The following is a 27,798-nucleotide window of genomic DNA, read 5'->3' as shown; positions in this document are numbered from 1 at the left end:
TTACGTGGGCTTTTCCTGAGTCCTACGTCTGTGGCGGAAGATGGCTGACAGCGGACCCGTGGTAGCGAAAAGATGCGACTCTGGCTCAGTGGCTTCAGTGAGTATGGAGACCATCTCAAGCCTAACGGAGCTGGAGGACCTGGAGAAAGTTTACGAGCAGCTCTGCGCAGAGGAGGTTGGTATAAAGAGTCGTTAACGAGAGTTTGTTCGACGTGGCCATTCACTGACGTCACTCCCGCTTCCGGGACACTGCTGCTGCAGGATCAAAACAATACTCCAAGACAGACTTTCACTGTATTAAACGATGGCTAAATGATTCATTAAACTGTTGATTTCAATTTCCAGAGTAATGGTTTGGAAATCTAATTCATATCTTATTAAAAAAACTGAAGAAACAAGAACACAACTCAACACACAACTCCTGTCAAAATGCCATAGGTGTTGAATTTTGGCTGCAAAATTGTGGTTTTCGCGATTCTGACTCTACAAAAAAAAAAAAAAAACCTCTGTGCAAAAGTGTAATAACTAAATAAACTGCTAAGGAGTTTGTGTCTTGAAATTTGTGTTGGACCATCCTGAGAAAATGTACTCTGCTGACACAAAAGACGAATCTGATTTTAATATTCTTCTTTCAGAAAAGTTTTAATACGAGCACTTGTGATGACACGAAAACAACTCCTATTCAAAATGACACAAAAATAAATGTTTTAAATGTACTCCATCTACACTGACTAACCAGTTTGTAGTTTTTAGTTCGTATTAATCTCTCTTGAAGATCATCTGTATATTTACGTACTCATCGTTCCCTTTCTCATCAGTCAGCCATATGTGTAGACATTTACTAAAGCGGGTGTGTGCATTCTTTGCATTTATTTGAATTATTTTTTGCGCATTGTGATGATAAGAAAACTTAGATGTCAATCTTTTTGTTGTTGTTTATTACGTGGATTATGTTTTTCCTCTAATACAGAAAGAAGTGGAAGTTGAGCTGGACAGACTGATGGGGCAGGAGGGGTCTATCCACACAAAGATGCTGGCGCTGCAGAGGATGGGGTACAGTTTGTACAGATCAGTGAATCAGTGATAGTCATAATTTATCTGCACATCAAACCCAATAATCTGTGCTCCGTTGTAGGCCAAACCTGCAGCTGATCGGAGGAGATGCCAGTCAGCTGTCAGGGATGATCACATTTACCTGCAGCTTGGCTGAAAACGTTAGCCGCAAAGTCAGACAGCTAGACCTGGCAAAGGTAAATAACCACATATTGATACAGCACTAATTGTACTTAACTCACACATATATATATATTCCTTGCAAAGCCCACTGTTGTTGTGACCAAATTATTCATAACATGAAAGCAGACAGTTTTAAATACACCTCTGCCAAACTCATCATTTTCAACTGATGCTGACAGTGTGTGAGAGTTTTAGATTTTGTTTTTTTTAATTGAATATTTCCTTTTACTGCCATTTATAGAATAGAATAGATGTGTCTTTATTGTCATTGTTATAATAACAACGAAAAACAGTTTAGCAGCTCATCATCAGTGGCACAAACGGACAATAAAAATGATAAAGACAAGCATTAAAATCACATCACAGGAAAAACAATAATCACCTCATAAAAAACTAACTGCCATTACATTAAACCCAGATCACTAATATGATGAGTTTTAAAAGGAGATTTAGAAGTACATTTATAAATATGTGAGTGTGAATGATATTTGATGGACTAAGTTAGAAAAAGTCCAGTGTAATACTCATTAGGTAAACTACTGTTTTAACCATCTGTGTTCTCTTGTCACTATGGATTGAATTAGTTCTTGGTTTGTTAGTGATTTAATTTGTTTTGCTTCTTTACTGATATTGTAAATTAAGATTGATTTTTGTATATTTTGTCTTGTTGTTCTTATTGTATGGAGCACAGGAATAATTGTTGTTATTGCAGTAGCAACTAATGGGGATCCAAATAAATAAAATAAATTCCTCTTTTTTTTGTAGACACGGCTGTATAACGTCATCCAGCGTGCTGATGACATCCTGGATCTGAAGTTTTGCACAGATGGTGTTCAGACAGCTCTACGTAACGAAGATTATGAACAGGCTGCTGCTCACATCCATCGATACCTCTCTCTGGACCAGTCAGTCATTGAGCTGAGCAGGCAGGGAGAAGAAAGTACGAGTCCTCTAGTTTCTGTCATAGTAAAGAAGTACTGTAATCTTACCTTTTTTTGTCGATGTTGTTGTAGGTTTTATTTAGTTTTATACACTGCATTTTCCTCACTGCATTGTAGGTTGCAGATTAGAAACAACATAACATATGTCTATATGGCCAAACACACCTGTGTATGCCCTGTGATTGTGCTGGGCGAACCTGAGGAAGCTACAGGCGAAACGGATTATTGGCACACAATAAAAAATATAGTTAAGTTATTTACAGTGTGCTACGGACGTTTGATTTGTCTATGTCTATGTTTGCCCTGTAACACTGCTAATGTTTCACGTCTGCACAGGTAGTGCAGTGGATGCCAGTCTGATAATGCTGCAGGAGGCGGAGCAGAAGCTGAAGGTCATCGTGGCTGAGAAGCTGGATGAAGCTGTCGCAGCGGTTGACATAGCACAAGTTGAACGATTCTTCAAGATCTTTCCTCTGTTGGGCCTCCACAAGCAGGGCCTGGCCCGCTTTGGACAATATCTCTGCAGTCAGGTCAGTAGTCTCTTGTCTAAGCATTGAAGAATCTTGAATTTCACTCTGGATCAATACAGAATCGACCTATTCATCAAAGTAAATCTCAACAAAAGACTCTTTAGACTGCTGATAAATGAAGGCGTGGAACATGTTTGATGCAGATTCAGGGATCCTGCATTTTTCTAAACACACTTGTTATTTTTGATGTTGCACTTGAGAATAAAATAACTTTGTCAAAACCTTTGATTTTAAAAATGTATATTTTCTTTAGATTTTTAACATGTTGAACATTTTCCTTTAAAACATCTGTTGGACAACATTCTTTGAAATTATGTAAATTAAACATTTAGTCCCCTTATTGTTTACTTGTTTTAAGTTTTATGAATTTATTAACTCACTTATTCATTAATTCTTTGGTATAAGTGTGTCAGCTTAATGCTATCATTAGGAAAATGTTCAAAACTTAAAAAAACTTTCTCCTTAAACATAAAGAGAGGGCAGTGTGAGTTTATCTCATGTTTTTCAATTGATGGAATTTATTACGTGACACCATACAGTAAATACAGATCTCACAAACTGTCTTTTATGAGTCAGAAATTTAACAGATATATCGTCTTTCTCTGCCACAGCTTGCATCAAAGGCAGAAGAGAACCTGCACCTGGCTACAGGAGGAGATCTGGGCGAGAAGCGAGCACTGCTGGTATTTGCAGACACTCTGACGCTTCTGCTGGAAGGTGAACTAACAGGCCTGAAGCTCTGTGTGTGTCGATAGTTCTCCTTTTGTTTGCCTGGAATGCACTCCAGTAATCTGTTGGTGTGTATTCACAGGCATCGCTCGTGTGGTCGAGACTCATCAGCCGATCGTAGAGACATATTACGGTCCGGGCCATCTGTACACACTCATCACTCATCTGCAGCAGGAATGTGACCGACAAGTCCAGAAAATAGTCGACAAGTTCATCCAGCAGAGAGAATACCATAAAAAAGTGTGTATGACTTCTGAACTGTTTGACATGATGTATTTAACTGCAAACCCGTACTCACTATGAACCTGTATCCGTCCTGTAGTTTCAGATTGTCCAGAGCAGCATGATGAAGAGCATCCCCGGTGACAGGATCGAGCCCAGGTATTTGTGTTTTGTCTCAGCAGCTTCCTGCACCCCCTTATTATTATTATTATTATTATTATTATTGCTTTATTGGGAAGACTCAAGGTCCATTTAAAAGACATACAACACACATACAAGTAAAAAAATTGGTATAAGGCAATTATACCAATGCTTCCACATGACTGGTATTGTATTATACTGCGACGAGGATTTGACAACAACATATGATATAATTCTGAGAATCATTCAGGCGACAGATAATAATAATAATAATAATTTATACTTTATTAATCCCGCGAGGGGAAATTCTGTTTTGCACTCTGTCTAAAGAACATGCTACACACAGATAGTCTGAAATACACACACAAGCACAAACAGGATCCTATGGACATGCATTAATGGAGAGGTCTCAGAGTGAGGGGGCTGCCCACAGCGAGCACTCCAGAGCAGTTTTGGGGTTCGATGCGTTGCTCAAGGGCACCTCGGCAGTGCTCAGGAAGTGGACTGGCACCTCTCCAGCTACCAGACCAATTACCGGACTTGGTCCGTGCCAGGACTTGAACCGGCGACCCTCCGATTCCCTACAGACTAAGCTACTGCCGCCCCAGATACATTTGTAGATCAGATTTCTAAACAGAGCTTGGAACGCGTTGACTCCTACATTACAAAACATTTCACTTGCACTGCCCCATCTTGGTTTTTTAAGCAATATACGCATACAATCATTATAGGCAACCTGGAGCTTCTGGATGCTCGCCTTCTTAAACTTGACCCACAAGGGGGCATTATTAAGAGGGGTACAGTTATCTCTGAAGAGGTTCACCTTAACCGTATTTGAAAAACCAAGAGCACTTCCTTGCCAGCATGTTAGTTTGTGCATATAACACAGTCAGCTGTCTATCGTCATCACATAATTCATCTGTAATGACGTGTCTCAGATACTTAGTTGTACAACTAACAGACCTCACTTGCCCTGACAAATAAAAGGATGGGAAAATAAGGTCCTTATCCCCTTTTGCTCTACAAATCAACACAGCACTCTTAGAATTTTATTTCACATCATATTTGACGCCATAATCAGAACATATCAGCAACTGTTGGAATCCAGCACTGCTAGGAGGAACAATAACCAAATCATCAGCAGACATAAGATGGTTAACAAACACGTTGCCAATCAGGCATCCTGTTTTACAGCTTCTTAACTGGTCTGATAGGTCATTCATGTAGACATTAAAATCTCCATTACCAACACCAAATGGTGCAGAGACTGAATTCCCCCCTTGTGTTTGTCTCTATTGTATTTTTGTTAACACCTCTGTCTCCCATGAACAGGGAGCTGGACCCTGTCCTGACAGAAGTGACCCTGATGAATGCCCGGGCGGAGCTTTACCTGCGCTTTCTACGACGCCGCATGCTTGCTGACTTTGAAGTTGGGGATGCCCAGAGCGTCACACAGGGTAGATTTATTTTTTATTAGTAGGTAATAATCTCGTAAAATCTATGAAAATGAACGAGTTGTATTTTTGAACTCTTTTGTACACCCAGAACATCAGCAGAACGTGGAGAAGCTACTGAAACACTGTTTACTGAGCAGGACAATGCAAGAACTGATCGGCTACTACATCCCGATGGAGGAGTATTACATGAGAGAGTCCGTCAACAAGGTAACTCACTCAGTTTTAGAGTCTGTTAAGGAGGTCAGTGATGAAGAAATTAAAAAAACTTTCAATTAACTAGCTTTTTAGAGCTTCCAGCTGCATTTCACAGTCTTCATCATTTAATAGCGTTTGCTCATTTCTGATTGAGAAAGCTAATTTTTCCCTATCATGTCATAAGAATCGACCCTTTAACATTAAATAATATTGAAAAGTAATTGGAAGAACAGGAGAAGGAGAACGCAAACAAGTAGATCTCACGTTAAGAATGTTTTGTCTGGTAACTTTACCCAACATCAAGATTGAACTTGAACACTGTAAATATGAGTCTGATACTCTTGATCAACTACACACAAAAGCTGTAGTAGAGCCAGAGTCTCCATCAATCATTGACCATTTGTTCCTCCACAAGGAGTCCATGAATCTTAGAAATTGTAGATGACAATATTAGCTGACTGTAAATAGCAACATTTACAATTAGCATTTCATATTCTATTGCAGGATTGTAAAAGAGGAGAAAATTCATATGCCATGATGTCTGGTTTCTAAAATTATAAAATTCACATTAAATAAACCGACACACGTAAAAATCTTCTTTTTTATAGGCTGTTACTATGGATATATATGAAAAGGGTCAGCTGACCTCCAGCATGGTGGACGACTGCTTCTACATAGTGAAGAAGTGCATCAGTAGGGCGTTATCCAGCTCCAGCATTGACTGCCTCTGTGCCATGATCAACCACGCTAACTCTGTGCTAGAGTCTGACTTCAGGTGATCCCTCGCTTTATTTTTCACTTGACTTATTGGAAAGATTTTCTGACTTTTTCTAAAACTTTAAATCACATCTCATGCCTTTATGAACCCCTCCTTGTTGTCTCTCTTCACCTGTCAGGGAGGTGTTGTATAATAAGCTGCGACAGGGCTTCCCCGCTACAACACTTCAGGACATCCAGCGCGGTGTGAGCAGTGCCGTCAGTCTGATGCAGAGCAGCTTACAGCAGGGCAAGTTCAACACAATGGGCATCGAGAGCGCTGAACACGCCAAAGCTGCTTTTCTGGTAATAGACAAACACACACACACATCCCTGCCTTGTTTTCTTGAGTTACTTAGAAGTTGTTGAACAGACCCGCAAAACCTTTACTTTTTTTTTGTATGGGGCTGTTTCAAACAAGCAGTAGTTATTGAGAAATCAAATACACAATAAAAGATTTGTATGAGGAAAGTTGCGCTTCACTTTCACAGTAGTCTTTAGTGGAAGAAATTACAACTCCAAAAAACCTTTTAATGTGTTGGTCAAAATGTAATTTGTAGAAAAGAAAAAAAGCAACATGATGATAAAACATTGTGTTTTAAAATGGCAAAAGAGCAAAACACTGTCCTTTCACTTAATAAAGTCAGTAAGACATTAAGATAAAAAAAAAAAAAAAAGGTCTACAATTCAAACTGACCAAATCATTTTCTTCCTATCTCAGGTGACACTTAATAATGTGGAGGTGTGCAGTGAGAATATCACAACTTTAAAGAGGAACCTTGAGGTAAGGCTCACATCTGTCAAACCTCCTTTTATTTAGACTTCATTGTTTGAAAAATGTACTTTTATCTTCCCATTCCCGAAAGAACGACTGCTCCAAGTTGTTCAATCAGGGCGCCGGCTCTGGTGACCAAGCCAAGATTGAAAGCTGTCTGTCTGACCTTGTCAACACATCCGCAAAGTTCAAGGATCTCTTACAGGTAGGAGACAAAAAAACACATTGATCCATTCTTTTCAGCTGAAAATTGTGTATTTACACATCTATTTCCATTGGGGATCTGGTATGTTGTTGTTTTTTTTCATTAAAAAATATGCATTTGGAGATGATAGCTTCTCAAATACTTTGTTATTTTAAATCGAAGAATGCAGCTCCCTTGCCAAAGACTGCCCTTATTGTAAAGTGATACAAGACGTGTATCCAGTGTCTTGTAAATGTGGTATTATATTCACTTATGCTACACGTTTCATGTTCTGATGTGATTTTATTTCACAGGAGGGCTTGACTGAGTTAAACACAACAGCCATAAAGCCTCAGGTGAAGCCATGGATCAGCAGCTTCCTGTCCATCTCACACAACATAGAGGAGGTAAAGTTGTCAAAGAAAAAAAAAAAATAATAATAAATCAGAGGTAATTAAGCGGTCATGGTAACTGTTTTTGTTCCTCACAGGAGGAGTTTAATGACTATGAAGCTAATGATCCCTGGGTGCAGCAGCTCATCGTAAACCTGGAGCAGCTCATGGCAGAGTTCAAGGTGCACTGTCTGATCTCAGCTATTAGACCGACTATAAGTGTTATCTTCCCTCCTGTATTTTAATCTTCTGTCTGTGTCCTCACCAGACGGCTCTCTCTTCAGTTATCTACGACACTCTGACCAGCCTGATGACCAGCTTGATATCTATTGAAATGGAAAAGACTGTCCTGAAGTGCTCATTCAGCAGGGTGAGGAGCAGGGCTCAGCCACAAGGTGGCAGCTGGTACCCTCCGTGTCGTGTCACATAACATCAGTGACACATGTGGTGAAAATCCTCAAGCAATGATTTATTAATGAGTCCTGAAAGGCCTGCAGGAGAAGAAGCTTCCACTCTGCACGATAGCATTCCCCTATTTTTGCACAAAGAGATGATGGGAAACCTCTGTATAATGCATATACTTTTTAGATCCCATATTTAAATCCTTTATTTTTGTTCTCTTCCTTATGTTTTGTTGTAGCTCGGAGGTCTGCAGTTTGATAAAGAGCTTCGGTCTCTGGTGGCGTACCTCACCACTGTGACCACCTGGACTATTAGGGACAAGTTTGCTCGTCTCACACAAATGGCCAACATCCTCAACCTGGAGCGGGTAATCTAGCTGGTTTTATACACACCAACACAGAATGAGCATAGTTACATCTAAACACATTTGATGAAGGACAGACATTGAATTACTTCATTAATTCTACTTGTTAATTATATTATTGTACATATTGTCATTTGCATATTTATCAAGCAGCTTAAATGAAATGATGCACTACAGATAAATATTTGTATACAGTAAGAGTCTAAAGATTTGAAGACATTTTTTATTATATTTTATTTAACCTTTTTTTTTAACCAGGTTGGTCCCATTGAGATTAAGAACCTCTTTTTTAAGGGAGACCTGGCCAAGACAGGCAGCAGCAAAAATGCAGAGTTACAGACAGAGACACAAAGATAGACACAGTACAATTTACAAAGATACATTTTGCATTAAAATAGAACCATCTATTATACCATCTAGAACCAGTCAAATCTGGGAGTCAGTAGTTAAAGCAGTCGAGCTAAAAACATCGGCATCCAGTAGAATCTGCTTCCATGTCTTTAATTTTTGATTTGAAAACATTTAAGGACACTTGCTCCATGAGTTTCAAGTCACTCTGCAACAGATTCCAGGCTGAGGGTGCAGAATACCCTGAAGCCCTTTTCCCAATTTCTGTTCAAGCGTTTGGGACAGAGAGCATAAATATCAGATCTTAAGGCTTATGCTTTAATGTTGGACATGTGTTTTCATATGAATAGAAATAGTGAAGTTGATGGCTTCGCATTTATGCATTTCTTTCCAAGATAAAATAAATATTTATTTTCATTGTTTTAATATCTACTATTATTCTAAAATGGGGAAAATATTAAACATAAAGAAAAATCCTCCCATTAGTAGGTGTGCCCTCGATACAGCTTACAATTGCTAAATTATAATAATATAGTATACTGTAATATTAATAATACTGTAACTGTTGTGCGTCCAAACCTTTGACTGGTAGTGTATTTAATATGCTCTCTTGTTGTAATTGAATGACTCAAAAGGTGTTAAATTGTAAAACAGTCTAAAGGGACATGCAGGTGGCTTTAGGGATTACCGATGCTGACCATGAAATAGCAACTTCCAAACTCAAAGTCAGGCCTGGGACTTCTGTTCAAAACAAATCAAAACAATGTACTGTAAAAATCTAGGTATAAATGAATGCATCAATAATAACATTAATGTTATATTTGATGTATTACTTTATTTATGACTTGGATGCAGACACATCTTGCAGTAGACGTTCTGCCTGATATATTAATATTGTAGTCGATCTTAAAATAAATATTTCCTGTTTTACTTTTATTTTATGTCTTTCAAAGTATTCATATGTCTTTTATCATGTTTGTAAGTATGATATATATATAGTATGATAAGCTGCTTGTTTGTCTGAAACTCTGCTTATTGTGCTGCTGCCTGTCTAGGCCTGGACACTCTTGAAAAAGGATTTTTAATCTCAATTAGATTTTTTTTCTCCTGGTTAAATAAAGTGTTCCGCTCAAATCTGAAATTAGCGGCATAATACGTTATTTTACTCTAGATACTTGTAATATTTTGCTTAAAATATTTGTCATTTTCCCAGCATGGTATTTCTACTATTTGGTCTTTTCACACAGGCTTACATACATACTTCTTTGTTTTGCAGGTAACTGAGATCTTGGACTACTGGGGTCCAAACTCGGGCCCCATGACATGGCGGCTGACCCCAGCAGAGGTTCGTCAGGTTCTTGCTCTGCGTATTGACTTCAGAAGTGAGGATATCAAAAGGCTGAGACTGTAACTCATGAAGAAGAGTGCTGGTTTACCAGGGCCAATGCAGAACCCACTGTCTGATGCTCCTCACAAGGAAGGCTTAATCCACGTTTGTGTAGCTGGACACGGGAAAGGGGATTTTGATTTTGTTATTCTAGCCTGAAACAAAGATACTTATTGCTCATCCCGCAGACTTCAGTTGAGTTTTCAGATTTCTGCTCCCCACCTGGCTGATCTCAGTCTGCATCAGAGTGTCAGCTCAGTTTTTAATGGCATGTTTTTGTTACAATGTACAGATGGTAAAATGTTGATTCAAACAATGTGGAAATTGTAAGAATATTTCCTTTAATATGTAATTAAAATGTATATGTGTCACATGGGGAGTTCCAACCTTTTTACCTGTGACTGGCTGTGGGAATCGAGGACACACTGGGACTGAGAGTGGAGCTCTGGGGCTGTCAGTGAAACAGAGCAGTAATGAACATCATACCCATTAAAGTGACAGAAGCAGGTCAGACAGCTGATCCAGCCTAGTCATTCAATATATGAATAGCTCCTCGTCTGTGCTGATGGAACACTTTTAACCTAATAAATTGAGAGCCGCTGTGAAATGCCTCTGATCCCTGCCATCCGCCACATTTCACGAAGTGCTGCCCTACTGCTATGCAAGACCTGCTCCAGATCTTTTTTTTTTTTTTTTTTTTTTTTTTTACATATTCCTGGCAATAAATACAAAGCTGTGCTCACCTGCCAATGAGACATTAGAAGTGCTCTAGTCTCATAACGTTCAGCCTAATTTCCCTGTATAAATGTAATTCTCTGAACAGATTAAATCAGGTCAGCATACATTTTATAATTTTGCCATGATTGTTTTCATCCCCCTCCTCAAAATAATCAGACTCACAAACGCAGGAATAGTTAGGAAAAGTGTGGCTTTAATGTAAACACAACATTCGATTGGCTCAGCACAAACATTCCACATGAGAGCAACCAATAAACTACCAAATAGGATGGGGTGCAGCACAAAAACATTCACAGTAAAAAAAAATCTGGTATAATCATAATATATATATACAGTACGGTGCTTTTAAGGTGAAAATGGAGAGTAGGATATGGGGACTGATATGTGATAGATAAGAGTATACAGGGATGGGAGGATGAATTTCTGGGTGCACAGGTGAAAACGGAGAGCTGTACTTTTTCTCTGAGAAGAGAAATGTGACAGACGCGTGAGGAAGGGGGATGGATAAAAGGTTCCCTGTTACCTGATCAGAGGAGTTTTGGAAAACCCCCCCGACTCCCCATAACGAGGCTTCTTCAAATGATATTGTTCTCCTTGTGCAGTCTTCTATTTCTACACAGTTTCACATCAAAGGGTCAAGCACCACACAGAGAACAAGATGTCATTGGAGGGCTGCTCTCTACCCTCTGAACCGCAGACAGGTATCTGTGTACCTCAGTGTTTAATATCAGGAAACAAATATGTGGCACAGGGTCTCAGGAGGTAGGAGGAGGCATGTAGGGCATGAGGCTTAAATAAATAAATCATTCGATGATAATAAAATATTATATGTCACTTAAATAATGATGAGCATGAATAATATTTTTTTTCTCCTAATCCTGTCTGCCATCAGATGGACGGCACCAATATGACAGAGTTGTATTTGAATTTCATTGGCTGAGAGGCGTTTCCTCACGCTACAGGAGGCCAATAGAACGGGTCGGTCCCTCTGAACAGAAGAATCCTCTCTCACATTATGTTACAAAGTAAAAGGGAGAACAGAGAGTGGAACAGACCTGCAGGCTATTCAGTCATGAGTGGGTCTAAGGGAGAGGGGAGCTTTGTCCCTTCTGAAAGTTAAAATAGCCTCCTTCCAAATCATGACCCTCAGCCACGCGTACAGCAACCTCCCCAACAACATCATCATCTCCACCTTCATACTCACAGCAGCTCTTCATATGCAGCACAACAGGCTATATTCAGTACAGATAGAAATGCCTCGAGACGTGCACATAAAAATGTCACAGAGAATGGGACCGTATGCCACACCGTGGTTTAAAAATGACATTGCACACCCCTCATGTTATATTTCTGGGCCGGGTTTGCAAAAACAAGGCTCCAGGTGAATAAAACCCTGGTGCTGCCGCTTCTGACCTTACTAGATGTTGACACAGTCATCAACAGAACATGAAACATTCAGCTCAAAAACATAGTTTTAAAAGACAAAAGTGGGGTTGTATACTGAAAATAAAAAGGAAGGGAACAAATCATGGCAATAATCCAGTGTGGTGTCTGACGGCAGCTCTTTGGGTCCATTTGGACGTGTAGAATTACATATTTATGTGTTTAAGTATCATCAAAATTATCATTATTAACACCTCATACTCTCCACGACAACCTCTGTGCTTGGCCAGGCCTCAGTATAAGCCACATCCTCTAAGGTTGTTTGCAATAATGATGTCAGTGACAGCATCAAACACTACCTGGATGTTTCCTGTGTCTGTGGCACAGGTCAGGTGACAGTAGATCTCCTTATTGGGAGAGCGGTTCTTACTTTCAAACTGAACCTGAATATAAGTAGTGGCATCGTCGTAAGTGTTAGCACCTGGGGGAGGAAAGAGAGAGAGAATTGAAGACAGCGTGAGGGACTAATCTTCATCACTGTGCTTGTGAAGCAGCTCTGCACTGAAGTGAAACGTTGGGGACTCTCACCTGTGTATTCTGGAAAACAGATAGACAGCGGGGACTTCTTAATCTTTTCAGCAAACAGATCTTTCTTGTTGAGGAAGAGGATGATTGAAGTGTCAATGAAGAACTTGTTGTTACAGATGGAGTCAAAGAGCATGAGTGACTCATGCATGCGGTTCTGCAAAAAGGATAAAAACAGTGTAAAGTTGTGTATAAATGACTGATCCAGATCCTAAGTGTTGCTGATTAATAATATATTGATTTTCTGAAGGTTACAATCATAATTTAAATATTTATTTTTAAATGGTTTTTTATTTTATCCCCACAGAAAAACATCACTTTTTAAAGGTTTCAAGTTTTTCCTGTTAACCTTACAAGAGGCACCTGACTGAGATGAAAATCTCATGGATAATATTTAAATCAGAGTAGAAGAAAGTAAAAGAAAAAAAATGAAAAAAGTATGAAAAGAGCATTTTATCCACCAGGACTCTCAGTTTTCATCCTATAACAGCATTCAAAGTACCTCCATGGATTGTGCAGCAGAGGGATTCAGATTGAATTAACTGAGTCACACTTACAGTTGTTTCATCTTCATGGAGCACTTGGTCATATCCGCTCAGAGCGACACAAAAGATAATGGCCGTCACATCTTCAAAGCAGTGGATCCACTTCTTCCTCTCTGACCTTTGACCCCCCACGTCAAACAGCCTGGAAAAAGTGAAGGAAGTCAATTGAGTCTCAGAGCTGTAATCCCCTGGACCTAATCCCAGACGAAATGCCTGAAACAAAGGCCAAGTAGTGGCGACTACTGCAGAAGCTCCATGTGATCTACCTGAAATGGAGGTTTTTGAAGGTGAAGTGGGTTTCGACGATACCAGTTGTCTTCACTCTGGTTCTCAGGATATCCTGCTCTGTGGGCTGGTACTCTGCAGCCCCGATACGGTCTAGACTATCAAGGTAGCTGAGGGACAAATATCAAGAAGAACGTGGACTAAATGTCTAGATAACATTGAAAAATATAGTTTTTAAATCCGTTTATGGCACTCACTATTGAGCCGAGTCGTTCAGTTGGTATTCTCGGGCACGGTTAAAGCACTCTTGAGTCCCGGCGTCAGACCAAACACGCTTCATAGCGGTCAGAAGCTCTGCAGAGTACGGCTCTGTGTCCTCCATACGACTGACCACATCACAAACCAGCTTGGCATCCGCCTGCATGAATACATTTAATAAGATCGGGGAAAGATGACAAAATTGTATGTACATACTCATCATTATCACTTGTTGCATGATTTTTCTACATTATAAATCTTCTCATACAAAATGATTCTCCATGAATTAATACTCCAAAGCAAAATCACTTATCAAAGAATCATTTTCAATAAATGTGAAAATACTACTAGCACTCAGACATCGATTAGACATGTTATCCAAAGCAGATGCTTTAATTTAATTAATCAGAAAACCCATTCCTGTTTCTGCACAATACATTGGAGCTGGAAGAGTAACGATAAGACTAACTTTTCTATCCTTGTCTCCAAACTCGATGCCCAGTGAGTCCATGGCTCGGAGGATGGCAGCCAAGCTCTGGATGGTGTTGCTGTAGACAACAGGCTTATACTGCTTCACATCATCCCCAGAAAAGCCATCTTCATGGATAATCCTGCAGGCGCACACAGATGTTAGCATCGAGCACGGACTAAAGAGGAAAAGTCACACTTGTCCATATGCTGCCACAGACCCACACAGCTGTTCTTTCACAATAAAAGCTCCACATTTTCTTTAATAGCTTTATTAAGTTCTTGATCAATCCTTCCTGGTATCAGAACTACATACAGTAAATCTCAAAGTTCACCCTCCCTTCTGCCTTCCATCTGTAAATCCTAAAATGCACCTTGAAGTGTGTCTGCACATAATGGGATGGGAATTGATCACATCCTCAGTCTGTGATCTTTAATTGGACAGTAATGTGATATTTAAGCCATTTATAATGTATGATGTGCAATGGAGTGGAATCGGTCAGAGCACCAATCAATCACACTAAACAGGACTCTACTGTTTCATCCAGTAAGGCACACTTAAACTCTTGATAATCTGGTCAACATTCAATTATCCATCAGAGCACCATCACTCTGGCCTCCATCACAGTGAATCCAATTAATGATCAGTCATAACTTCCTTGTAGCTGACCTGCAGTCCACGTTTAAACTCGGCAGTTTCTTAGTTATCTTCTTTGTTATCATTTATTGATGTTTGAGAAGGAAGATAAATAAGGGATGATGTTATGACATATATTCATCTTATCAGTGCACATTTTGCAGTTGTTTGTTAGCAGAAGTCAACCACCTTACCTGAAAATACCACATGCTCCCCAAACCTCATAAAAAGCATGAATTTAAACATTAACCAGCAGAGACAGAAGTAGAGGTACAGTTTTTCATGCAGCCAAGGTCATTAGTAAATCTGGGCTACAGAAAACAGAAATAAAGAACCAATAGAATTTTTTTGTAAATAGGTCCAACTCCAAAGGTATTTATTGAACTACCATGTAAGATCTTACATTGTGCCATGATAGAAGAAGAGGAACCAGAAAATGTTACCATAAAGGTGATTGATCAAAAAAATAGCTTTAAGTATTTTGTCAGTCAGCTAATTGATTCACCAACTAATCATTTTAGCTAGAAAATAATAAAATGGCTAGTGTTTATGCTTGAGATGCATCAGGGTCTTAATGAATTTAACATCGGCGATCATATTTATTGCATGCATGATAGGAGAATGGGCTCCAAATAACTATTAAGAATAAAAATATCTGCAAATACTTTCTTCAAAAATGTTAAAAAGTCATTATTCACATTAGACAAATAAGAAAACCTGGGAGTTTTTGTCTTCTGTGCATTAAAAACAACTCAAAACGTGGGCTATCTGAATGTTGAAGGTTGATTTTGTATTTGACAGGTTAACAGTTTTCAGTATATTCGAGTGATGAAAACTTTAATTGACCAATCACAGTGTCTTAAAACAGAAGCATGATAAATAGACACCACTGACATCCTGCAGCTGCAACTGATGATGCTGGTTAGAATAACATTACATATCTGTGAAGTTAACTTGTTAAATCTGAATAATCAATGCACTAAATCTACCTCAACATGTACATAGATTAAGATACAGGACACAGTTCCTATTGGTACATATTCTGAGCATTTATGTTTTTTTTGTTGAATTTCACACTCTACAGTGATGGATCTTGCACAATAGGACTCCATCAAACAATATAAAGAAACCAGTGATAATGATGAAATAAACTGTATCCTCAAATATCTGTCTTTATGACAGAAAGTGCGCAGTGAAACCCATGATATGTTGCCTACTTGGCTCAATCAAACCCTGGAAAGTGTTTGTAAACACTTTCAGGCCCTATGTGTTGCATTCAGGGCACAGCAGTGAATTATGGACAACCAGGGACCACAGGGAGGGTAATGAGGTGAAGGGAAGAGAAAGAAGCAGGGAGGGAGGATGCAGTCATTGCATTGCAGGCCTAGGGATGCGCTGAGCAGGACGGAGGAACACTGCTTTCAAGAAAAACATTGGTAGACATGATTCACTAGCAAAATATACAATAAGACCGAGATTTTTCTGGACTGAGACATCTAGAAACTTAACTAAGAGGTTTATAAAAAAAACAACAACAGTGATTTAAAACATCAAAGAGTGATTTAGCTTAGACAGGGGAAGGTTTAGATGCGGTTTTAGAAGCCATATTTCTGCGTAAATCCGCTTTATAGTCAAAGTACTCCCGGCGATATCGGGCACTTAAAGCCATTAAGATTAAAAGCAGAGGTATTCACTAATGGAGCTGTAGTGACCTCAATGTAATTCACACACACACACACACACACACACACACACACACACACACACACACACATACGCACGCACGCACTCAAACACGCACGCACGAGCGCGAGCACGAGCGCGCACAGATGAACAACACCCACCTATCCCCCAGTCGCACACTCCCTGGAGAAAAGACAAACCCTGGTTAACTACATTTCAGCACCACGGCAGTGAACAGCACCCTGCGATGCACCGGTGTGGGCCTCCGCAGCCTCACAGTCGATCTGCAGGAGGTGCTCGAGTCACCGGCACTCCTCCGGGGCTACGGCCTCTCGAAACATGGCGGCTCAACCTGCCTTAGCACAGATAGGGGAGGCGCAATCTCGGGCCTTTTACTCTGACTGCCCCGGGAAGGGTTAAAATTGTCAGAAAACGATTAAAGATTCAACACTTACTTCATCTGTTTGACGATGGTGCTTTTGCCGGACTCTCCGCCGCCTGTAAAAAAAAAAAAAACGGAAGGCAGAGTGAGAGCCGGCAGTGAAATCAGTACCACGGAGAGCACCTCCGCCCCATGCAGCCCCCACCACAACCAGACCGAGCCGTGCCGTGCCGGGCCGTGGCGCTGCAGCCCCGCAGCGTGAGAGGCTCTTCTCTTACCGAGCAGCAGCAGCTTGACGTCCTTGGCGGCGACCATACCGTCTTCTTTCAGGTTTTTCTCGATGGCCTTGCTCCGGTCCAGAGCCGCGCGCTCCTCGGCGCTCAGTGTACATCCCATGTTTCCAGGCGAATGAGCAATCCCGTCGTGTCTCCGGTCCGCCCTGTCCCTCGCCGACTCTCAATCAGTGCGTTGTCTCTCGCTCGAGCTCTCCTCCCGTGCCGTCTGCTACAGCATTAGGCCCGGATTGAGGGCTAAACAGAGCCGGGATACCGAAACAGTCTTTTCTCCGTGACTCCGTATGCGCTTCTCTCGCTCCGTCTCCTCTCAGAGGGGATTGGGGGGTGGGGTCGTTGTGCTCGAGCCTGCGGGGTTGGGTTGTTGTTAGGTGGGAAGGAGGGGGGGCTGGAGCTCTCTCTCTCTCTCTCTCTCTCTCTCTCTCTCTCTCTCTACAGGGCGGCGCTGATGGTGATGATGACAGCGAGCGCGAGCGATTTCATCGTATCTTTTCAGGCAGGCTGGAGGGGCGCGCGAGAGGAAGTGAAGAGGAGCGGCGCTAGCTGCGCGAGACTCACCTAAAGCTCGCCTACGTCACAGACGTTGAGCTTTAATCACGTCCTATGAAAGATTATTCAAATGAAAGAGCGTTTAAATGGCAAATTCTGCCTTCTTGTCTCCTGTTATTAGTGTATATTGAGCTGTTGTTTTTGAAAAGACATTAGGCCTACGCTTGTATTTTGTGTTCGGAGAGGATTAAAGCTTATTAACACAAAATAGGGTTGAAATATTGATAGCACTGTGATGTCGCCTACGTGGTGGAGGTTTTTATTTATTTAACATGTTGGATGGGCGTGATGGGATAGGGGACGGTCAAACATTGTAAGTAGCCTAAATTGCCAACAAAGAAACGCAAAAACTGTTTCCGAAAACAGTAACATAGGCTATATAGGCCTAGTATAACATCCAATCAGAAATTAAAAACATGCATTCATTATTCTGATCACAGTGTTACGATAAAATTAAACTAAGTATGCCTATGCACCATATTTTATTGAATTACTATAGTTTTAATGTAAACATATCTGTAAAAAGTTAACTATAACTAGTAGGTCCTAATCTTTTGTGTAGTGGAATGACACCGTGTATCCAGTGTGTCTCCACCCACCTTAGGAATTTAAATCAAAATTTTGAATTAAACGTTTTGAATTTTTTATACACTTCCAAGAGTCAAAACCTTTTATCCTAAAAACAATGTTATTACGATATTTCGAGTAAAAAACGAATCTTAATCAGTTTAATGAACCCAGATTTGTTTAGTGTAGAGTGTAATGTTATGTCATTAATCCCCTAAAATTCCCAGAAAATAACTTCAGTTATTTAAGTGGCATTCCTGCTCCCGGTTACATCTAATCTAAAGAGATGTGTGTGTTATCATAACTTACAGAGCTTTGTTGGGGGTTGTGGTCATACCACATAACAGTAATAAGTGAGTGATAAAAGCTTCTAATCCACACATCACATCTGGATGGATGGTCAAGTGCAGTAGAAAGGGGGGTGGGGCTCCACAGTGGACCCGGAATAAAACCAGCAGGAGCTCAACCTGAAGAGACTTCATCTGTCCATCAGTGAATTTCCTCTTTGACAGCCAGGCTGAGATAAAGCCTTCACTCACTCACTCACTCACTCACTCTCAACCACACACACACACACACACACACACACACACACAAATCCCCATCTCTCTGCCCTGAAGCCCACTACAAAGTGTGATGCATGGTGGCACACACACTCAGCAACATCAGTTATCAGCAGTTTAATCATGAGCAAATGCATGTGTACATGAGTGACAGGGAGTGATGAGAGGGAGGGGGATTAGTGCTAAATTATACCTGAGGGAATTTTGACAAAATTATGTTTTCAGTTTTAATTACACTAATGCATCATACAAAAACATGAAGACTTTTTTTTAAAACCATTTAATTTGTAGAAACCCATTTTGTAGAAAAAAATCCATAAGCTTCAGTTGTGTTCTCATTAGCAATAAGACCCAAAAGGCTCCATGTGTAAATTGACTCATACAGCAGAAGTAAAAGAGCTGCATGATGAAAACAGGTTATACAGTGTTTAAAACTCAAGACAGCATATTTTATGACAATGATAACAGTTCATTTTATCTAAATTCAAACAATAATTCTAATAATTGAAAAGGCAATCAAGATATAAATCAATTCTTTGTCTGGAGCATGCTCTCACACACACAAACACACATATACACACACACACACACACACACACACACACACTGAGGAATGATTTGAGAATGACAGACGTCAATCAAGAACAAACATACTGTACATAAAAGCAGGCAGGACACAGTGAACTGTAGAGAGTGGAGATGACCTCTCCCCCTTAGTTTTCAGGCAGGTGAAAAGCAATCAGGGTCACTCTCAAGGCTGTATGTCCAAAATATTCTCAGCCAGGCTGGTGAGTTTGCAGTCCTCCAGTGCTTTGACCAACCGGCTCAACTTGGCTGCCCGCCCCTCTGCCTCAATGAAGCGGCTGAGCAGCTGATAGGCTTGCTCATACAGCCCTTCTCTCTCGTACTCGTAGGCCAGGTTGTCTATGGCCGGACCTTTCAGAGCCCCGCAGCTCTTCCCCAGGGCCCTCCCTACGTGCTTCCACTGACGGCCCACTCTGTTAGAGAAGCTCTGAACATCTGCTGCTGTCAGCATACGGTCCTCTGACAGGCGAAAAGATAAAGGATGAAGTGTTAAGACAAATTAAATGTGTTCTTCAATATGATTATGTAAACATGGTTTGTACAGATTCATATAAGCCGTAAACATTATCAATAATAACTTATGGATCTGCTGTAAACTTTAACCTTGCAGAATATCAACAATTTTTTTTACATATTTTTTTGCCTCAACAATTTTTTTAATACATTTTCTTTCCTCTAAAGCGATAAAACACCTCTTGTGATTTGGAGATCATGTAGGCAAACCCCTGCTTTTTTACATTGAACAGACAAGGAGACACATTTTTTATTCATTATTATTATTATATTATTTATTTAGAATCATGGATATGTCCGCTATACAAAATTAAGCTGAATATTCCCCCTCTCTTTAGCCCTGATTTGGCAAACAGCTGAGTGAAAGATCGGTCTCTTTAGCTACTGTATGCTTCACGGGCAGGACAAGTGTGTTTGTCACTTATGACAGCTTTTCACATTTACTTTACTCATTTAATGCATTTTATTAAATAACTTTGAACTAGTAAAGGAATGTAGTGTGGAATGTGGAATGAATACTGAACAATCCTTTTATCAGGCCAATAAATGCTGTCAATTAAAAGTGAAAATCACTAGTGTCATATTTTTTTCACTTGTCACAAACAGCACAGAACAAAACACTGAAGAAAAAGTTAATGTGAGATTGGACATTTCATTTCATTTCAATTATTGGACAGCTTTGTGAAGTTCAAACAACATCTGCTGTCATATCATAATGGCTATATAAGATAATACAGAGTTTGGCCCAGGGTTGGACTGGGACTATAAAAGAGCCATTGACTCTGACCTAGCCCAGTCCACAACAACTAGTGCACTGAAACACTGACTGTTTAATTACTGTTAAAAAATCAAAGGAGAGGGGAGAAAAAAGAAAGAGTGAGAGAGGGAGACAGAGAGGATGGGAAACAAATGACTCTCCATGGTGTCAATGAAGTGCAAGAAGCACACTACAGTCTGGTGTCTGTGTTCAGTCACACACAGAGTGCAGGTTCAGGGTGCTTCAGTACCTCCACACTGTTGACATGTTAACTTGTGTGTGGCTGTCGCATCATTGTCGCTGTTTTTATGGCATGAAACGTGTGGCTTGTGTGTGTAAATCTGAGATGGGCACAGAATTATATATAATTGAGAGGACTTGCTGGTCACTGATAACAGACACACCAAAAAACAATGATGCATGCAAGGTGGCCGCCAGCTGTACTGGATCAGAGGCCGTTCTGTGATTCACCAGAATGTCCAGAAGGCCAGTCTGCCCCTGGTTTAGCCATGCAGCAAGTGAATGCAAAGTGAAATGCATCTAAACTAGTTAAATTAGACAATCTAAACCAGACTAATTTCATTTAAAAAAAATTTTTTTTTACTGAATTCATTTGAATTAGTATTTTTCACATTTCTTCAGTCCCTTTGTAAATCAGTTTTCTGTTGATTTTAAATTCTAAATACTGGGTCAATACATGTAAATCAATGCAATCCAAATACATTATCTACTGGCACTAATCTCTTCCCTTAGACTGAACATTAATTCATAAATGGTTGGATTAGGGAGTACAATGGCAAACAGCACTGAATTCATAGCGTGTCAAAAAATACAACACAATGGATTGGGTGTTGGAATGTTGAATTTGGCGGCTTGTTGCATCTTTTTTCACTACGGAGCAAAATTATCAGCTGCAAAAACACATGATCAAGAAAGAGGTTTCAAAACCATACAACCGAAATACTGAGCGACCCAGCGGCAATGATTGGCAAGGTTGGAATAAATAAATTCAAGCTTTTGCTTATGGATTATAAAATACAAGCAACATTTATAGCTGCGCTACACATTACCACATTGTTGTAGTGAGACAAGGAAGATACACATTCTATTTAAAATGTGTGGCTTGCTTAAAAAAAATGAATGTAAAGAATGTCATTGGCACAACATTTATCCCTAAACATCTCAATATTAGGATAATTCTTTTTTTGCTTTTGCTATAAATGCTCCTTTAATCTATACATTGACAACCGGTCTTTGAAGGACACAGTATAAAGGACTCAGATGTAGAAATGATTGACTCACCATACACTCTATTCTGAAACTTAAAGCAGTTGCTGGGGACCGCCGACTCTTCCTGTGTGATGGTGACAGCCTGAGGGGCTGGACCGAGGGCTTCACTCTCCAGCTGCTGCTCTAGGAGATCAATCTCCTCGTCCCGCAGACGCTCCGGCTGACACAAAATGACAAAAAGTCAATAAAAGAATAAAAACATTTCGGTGCACTAGCCATTTGAGAGCTACAAAAAACCTTTTAATGTTGTTTTTATTTTCTTTCTGGAGCTATCCCAAAGATCATCTGCAAAAAATTCATGTTTTTGCAGCTATGAGTTGTTGAATACTTACAGCATCTCTAGCCAAACTTATGAAGACTATTGAGGGAAATTTTGCAGTTGTGAAACTAGTGTGTGAGTAAGGAAAAAAGACATACAGATACTTGGAAAATTAATGAATGAATCAAAGCATTTCTGTTCATCATATTTTTGTGGAGTTGTGACATTACTTTGGAATCCTTTAGTCAAATTGGTAATGAGTTAAATGACTTTGAGTCTTTTTTAAGTTGACAGCTAGTAAGTTTGTAAGTCAGAAATATACAAGTATTCATGCAACTTTAAAATTGTGTCTCGTGACCTTTATGTAGCTGCATCTTAGGGATACTTCACCCATTTGCATTAAGCTTTGTATCATTAGAAATCTGGTAGTATTTTTGAATGGCTGTGCATCCCGCCCTCATTTTCCCCTGAGACGGGAAAGCTCTGTATTTCTTCTTAGAAGGGGTGAAACTACATTGTAGTTCCTCATGTTTTCAACATGGGGGGGGGGGGCACTGAAACTACAGACCTATTACATATATGACCCAATTTCAATACAGATTCATGTTTCAATGGGTGAAGTATCACTTTAAGAGAGTACTGACAAGCTTAGATCAAAACCTCTGAATGATTGTTCATATCTCAGCTATGTTGAGTGGATTTAATCCAAAAACGGGATGATCTTGTGCCAGTTTGTCTTGGTTGGTTTCCACTGGATTCAAAGTCACCACATCAATCTGTAAATGCAAATTATACCAACTTGCAGCAACTTAACTAAATAGAATGTGTACTAACAGGGTCGTTAACAATATAGACACAGTTAAACCTACTATCTCTTTCTCCTCATGTGGTTTAAATGGAACAACTGAACAATTAGGGCATAATAGTTGGGATAAATAACGGCTAAGTAAACTTCCTACATAGATTGCTAGCTACCTACCTTCATTAATAGAGAAATTCCAACAAGTATGGATAAGACAAGCTTTAGCAGTTTTTTAAGACATAAAGAAATCAAATCCCTTAAAACAACCTTAAACACTAAATATGAGACAACCCCAGCATGCAATATACCTGTGACAGGTGGATGTGCTTCAGACAAAGTTCCAGCTTGTCCAGATACAGATCCAGGATGTGTGTGCTGGCTTTGAGCTGGGTTTCCACAGTGAGCTCTTGTGAAAGAGCAAGAAGCCGGCAGGCATGTTGGGAGAGGGACTGTCGCACTGCTCCAGAGCTGTAGCTCTCGAGGAAGTACTGACAGGCTGCCTCATCCACAAACTTCACCTCCACCCCCAGGAAGGGATCAGCGTCATGGACCTTAAGTATCTCATAACCACCCAATCCTCCTGCAGAATCTGACCATGGAACATTTCAGAGCAATACACAAGATGTTAAATGCAGAACAAATGTCTTATTAATATGATAAAGATTGTTTTGTATTTGTTCCTATTAAGTATTAAAAGGTTGAGGTCCTTCAATACAGAGCTTACCTGTAAGTGTCAGCTTGATGACTTTAAAGACAATGAACTTTCCCTGTTCTTTGAAGAGAGAAAGCAGGTCAACACGAGGACAGAGCGACTGCAGAAACATAACTGCACATCCTGTCCATGGCCCACCATCCACAGTCCTGTCTGCCATCCTCTGAACACAGAGTGAGACACACAGTACAGAGTTACAGCCAAGAGAGGAAAACATCAAAGGAGAGGGTGAGAGGCTGAAAAAAAAAAAAAACCTGAAAAAATAATTGTTGCCCCAAAGACTGGGTCTAAAGATGTTTGCTTGCACAGTTTGTCTGCAATTTGCCATAACGTTATCTGTGTTCTCATAATAATGTAATCCTGATGTCAAACATCCCTAAACTACCAACAAGGTTCAGAGTAGAAGCAACAAGTAATTCACAAGGAAGGTGATCAAACTGTCTCCTGGAACATATGGAGTTGTTAAAATGTGTGCAAAAGTTGTCAAAATTAGACTCAAAGGTTGACTTCAATCAAAAAAAAAGGATTCTTTATATCCTCCAGTGTTGCAGGTTCCTCCTCTGCATTCAAAACCTAGCATACATTTTCAACAACATGCGGATGAATGTGACGAGTTGACTCTTTCAGCCGTTTCTTTTTCATTGTGTATCAAGCAGTCAGTGACCCCCTGAGTGGACAGACAATGTATACAATATTATTTTTGTAACCTGCGTGACTGTTGCATAATCTTATTACACACACCTCCTCCACAAAGCAGAATAAATCAATAGTTCAGCTTTAATCCAAGTGACTGCTTTTAGTGCCCTTTTATATTTTTAAGGATTTTTTGTAAAGGCTATTATTACATAATACTACAACCATTTTACATGAAGATATTAGAAGACCAAAATAAACATAAACCTTAAAAAAGGTTTTCACTGCTCAAGGATTAAGAAGAAGCTATTCACAAAATTCATGATTCCACTAAATGCACTGCCGCAGTAACACAATTTGTCAGAAAAACATAAATATCTAGTAAAGGAACCAGGGACCAGGACAGGGTGGTTTCTGTAGGGCATGTACAAGAATTAGTTCAAGCGTAGTCTTTTCAAATAACTATCCTGATATTGCCTTCGCTACACAACGTTTACAGTGAATATTTCATCAGATTCTGAACTGAAGATGTTCTGAAATGTGTGATATATGTTATAAGGGTAAAATAAATAATAAATGTCTTTATAATAATACTGCTTGGACTAATAACAGACAGATGTATGGCTCCTCTTGGAATTAAACCCACTATTGATCCCTGGTATATGTGGCCTCACTTCACTTTCTCAATTTTTTTTTTACCCCAGCCTGAAATGCTCATTACATAAAAACATGTTTAATCTCAATTCTCCCCTCCCCCTGACCAGCCCATGACTCCCGTACTCTGAATGAATCACTGAAGCCGTTTGCTAACTCTTGGTGTTGGTGACACCAGAGCGCTCAGCGTGGAAAGAGCATCTCTGAGCTGGATTATAAGCATGTCCTGACATTTCACTAATACACCGTATGCTTGGTTGTTTGGTCTACAGGAATCTCCACAATTTAGCCAGTATGTAATTATATGCTATCCTATCTGTCGGTATACCCTGGAAGTATACTGTGAGATTTGTTCACCAGCTGCAGGATTAAGTGATCATCGGGAGCTTAAAATACAACATTTAGATTTTGCTGCCAAAAGGCAACCTCTAGTATTCCCTAGACAGCTCGTCTGACATTAAGGGCGAAAATAATATTTCATTCACACGGGGATTTGCTTTAAGAAATTAGTGATTTCACTTTTTTGTCAAGATGTCATGCTTTTTTTTTTGGTCTGTTACATAGTATATTGTACTGTGACTAAGCAGACCCTAAAATAATGGCTGGAATGAAAGAAAACCAATGCCTTCTCAATTCTAACCAATGTTGTGACTGGTATTATTTCAGACGTCAACTTATTTTTTGATATTTTTTTCCGTAATTCTCCCAAATTCAGATTGCTTGTTGTCAGCAATATCTACAGTCAGAGCTACAGTTGAAGCCTAGACTTCAGCATAGACTCTTTATTACGTTCGATGAACACCCCTGAATGACCAGGATAGAGTTTTTTGGGACCATGCAGCAACATTACAGTCTGTACAGTACAATTTGCTGAAAGTCCTCAATAGACATTTTTTACTTTAAGAAATTGAAAAAAATTCACCGGTATTCAATTGATTGGACTGTAGAACTTACATTCATTGTAACCAAGATTAAGTGAGGCATAAAGAATTAGCAAACAATTCAATGATTTGCACTTATTTGCAGCCATAGCTAATAGGTTTGGTTTGAAATATCCTTTTTGAATCTAGTCACTGGCATTACTTTAAAGGGCTGGTGTACAGAAAGAAACAGAAACACAGTTAGCCTATCCTGAAGGAAACACAGTCCCACTCAAAATGCTGAATCAAATATTGGCTTTTCTTGAACTTAAGCAAAATGTTTTGCATTGAGACTGTGTAAAATTAATGTATTCCCCCATCAGGATTTATTTACAGCCAGTATGGACACCAGCCACAAAATAGTGGCTACAAATAAAACACTTGAGCCTATTTAAGGATGATGTTTAGTCATACTACAGGTTTTGTGGACTATCAATGTACAGTAGTATGTTGTCACACTTTCTACATAGGCCTATATCAAAAATGTATTTCAGTAACATCCGTGAGACAAATAAAGCCAGGTCCTGTTTTACATTTTCAAAGCCAAAGTGTTATATGCCCCATCACGACATGTAAATACTAAACCCGGCACGAATTGTGGTTGCTATGCGACCCGGACGTACAGTTACAGGTGATTTTCTGTGATATAACACGTGAAGTTAGCTAGTTAACGTCCAACAACTGAGGTGTATCGAGAAGGGCTTTTTTCATAGCAGCTCAAAAGTTAGATTTCATAGAAACACAACAACAGTACACTTCTGTAATGTAAATATCATATTAAAAGACAGAGGATCAACACGATAATCAGACACGAGCGGTTGTTAGGGTACGCTTCGTGTAGACAAAATATCACCTACAGCCGACGTGAAACTTCGGCCAAAGAAAGATATAGCAAACCGCTGTGTTTTGTTGATGAAGAGCGAGATACACGACATTTAACGTACGTGGTTTAAAATATTTACTTTCCATTTAAAGTAACACTTATTTAAACTCTGTACAAACTTACCTTCAAACTTTGTTATATTGTTCGGGGACGCTTCCTCCTCAGGGATCACACCCACTGGTACAATTTTCCCGACCTCCCATTGGCTGAGCATAAACCAAAGAGCGCTCTGATTGGTGGAAATCAACATGTCGCCTGGGGCGAAAATCATGACAGGAAGGAAGCTTTTTTTTCTTATCATATGTAAGTAGGGCAAAATATTTCACACTAAGATCTTTAATGTTAACATTTTTCTGTTGTTATTTCTTTAAATTGAACATAATCATTAATGTAAGGGAAAACCCATAGACTGTAAATATAAAAACTGATGACAGTCGAAATAATAATAAAATAAACATGAAGGAACTTGAATTGTCCGAGAGACAAATCAGCGGGGATATATCGGGCAATGTTTGATAGCTACTCTAAACACTCACATTTTCTGATTGATGATTTTGATCATATCAATGTTCCTGCACTTCTCTGTGATAGGCATAGGAGCACGGTGTATTATATTCCTACAGGGGTCATTTGAATCGTATCTATTCGTGTTAATAGCTGTAATCAAGCTCCCAAAAAAACAATTGAAAAGCAAATACATTGACATGGTATATCACATTTATTATAAACAGGACAAAGGGTACTCGTAAATATTAAGTCTTTATAGTCAAATGAGAGCGCTATATTATTCTTGAAAGTAATTAATCTGGCAATGGTTAAAATATTAGTTTCTGTTTACCGCTTGTCAGTGAGAAG

At 39.6% G+C, this 27,798-nt stretch overlaps 3 protein-coding genes across 3 annotated transcripts; 1 reads left to right on the top strand and 2 right to left on the bottom strand.

Moving 5' to 3' along the window:
- Position 1: 1 nt before the first annotated feature.
- On the top strand, positions 2–10,666 carry cog4 (component of oligomeric golgi complex 4). Its single transcript, XM_061045627.1, has 19 exons — positions 2–175; positions 971–1,053; positions 1,136–1,250; positions 2,002–2,176; positions 2,514–2,707; positions 3,319–3,424; positions 3,519–3,676; positions 3,759–3,817; positions 5,132–5,256; positions 5,345–5,463; positions 6,060–6,226; positions 6,348–6,513; positions 6,929–6,991; positions 7,074–7,187; positions 7,481–7,573; positions 7,657–7,740; positions 7,827–7,928; positions 8,199–8,327; positions 9,949–10,666. Exons 1-19 carry the CDS (start codon positions 41–43, stop codon positions 10,081–10,083), a joined length of 2,322 nt encoding a protein of 773 aa, XP_060901610.1. The 5' UTR covers positions 2–40; the 3' UTR covers positions 10,084–10,666.
- Positions 10,667–10,970: 304 nt separating this feature from the next.
- Positions 10,971–17,718, bottom strand: gnao1b (guanine nucleotide binding protein (G protein), alpha activating activity polypeptide O, b). The gene is made up of 8 exons (XM_061045797.1): positions 17,242–17,718; positions 17,037–17,079; positions 14,263–14,404; positions 13,793–13,953; positions 13,577–13,705; positions 13,323–13,452; positions 12,769–12,922; positions 10,971–12,661 (listed from the first exon to the last, which is right to left on the bottom strand). Exons 1-8 carry the CDS (start codon positions 17,357–17,359, stop codon positions 12,474–12,476), a joined length of 1,065 nt encoding a protein of 354 aa, XP_060901780.1. The 5' UTR covers positions 17,360–17,718; the 3' UTR covers positions 10,971–12,473.
- Positions 17,719–19,148: 1,430 nt separating this feature from the next.
- Positions 19,149–27,156, bottom strand: tradd (tnfrsf1a-associated via death domain). The gene is made up of 5 exons (XM_061045853.1): positions 27,067–27,156; positions 23,866–24,016; positions 23,450–23,730; positions 22,093–22,240; positions 19,149–19,979 (listed from the first exon to the last, which is right to left on the bottom strand). Exons 2-5 carry the CDS (start codon positions 24,011–24,013, stop codon positions 19,687–19,689), a joined length of 870 nt encoding a protein of 289 aa, XP_060901836.1. The 5' UTR covers positions 24,014–24,016; positions 27,067–27,156; the 3' UTR covers positions 19,149–19,686.
- Positions 27,157–27,798: the final 642 nt, after the last annotated feature.

This window comes from Labrus mixtus, chromosome 1 (assembly GCF_963584025.1).
Source record: "Labrus mixtus chromosome 1, fLabMix1.1, whole genome shotgun sequence".
Taxonomy (NCBI): domain Eukaryota; kingdom Metazoa; phylum Chordata; class Actinopteri; order Labriformes; family Labridae; genus Labrus; species Labrus mixtus.
This window is presented reverse-complemented; position numbering and strand designations above follow the sequence as displayed.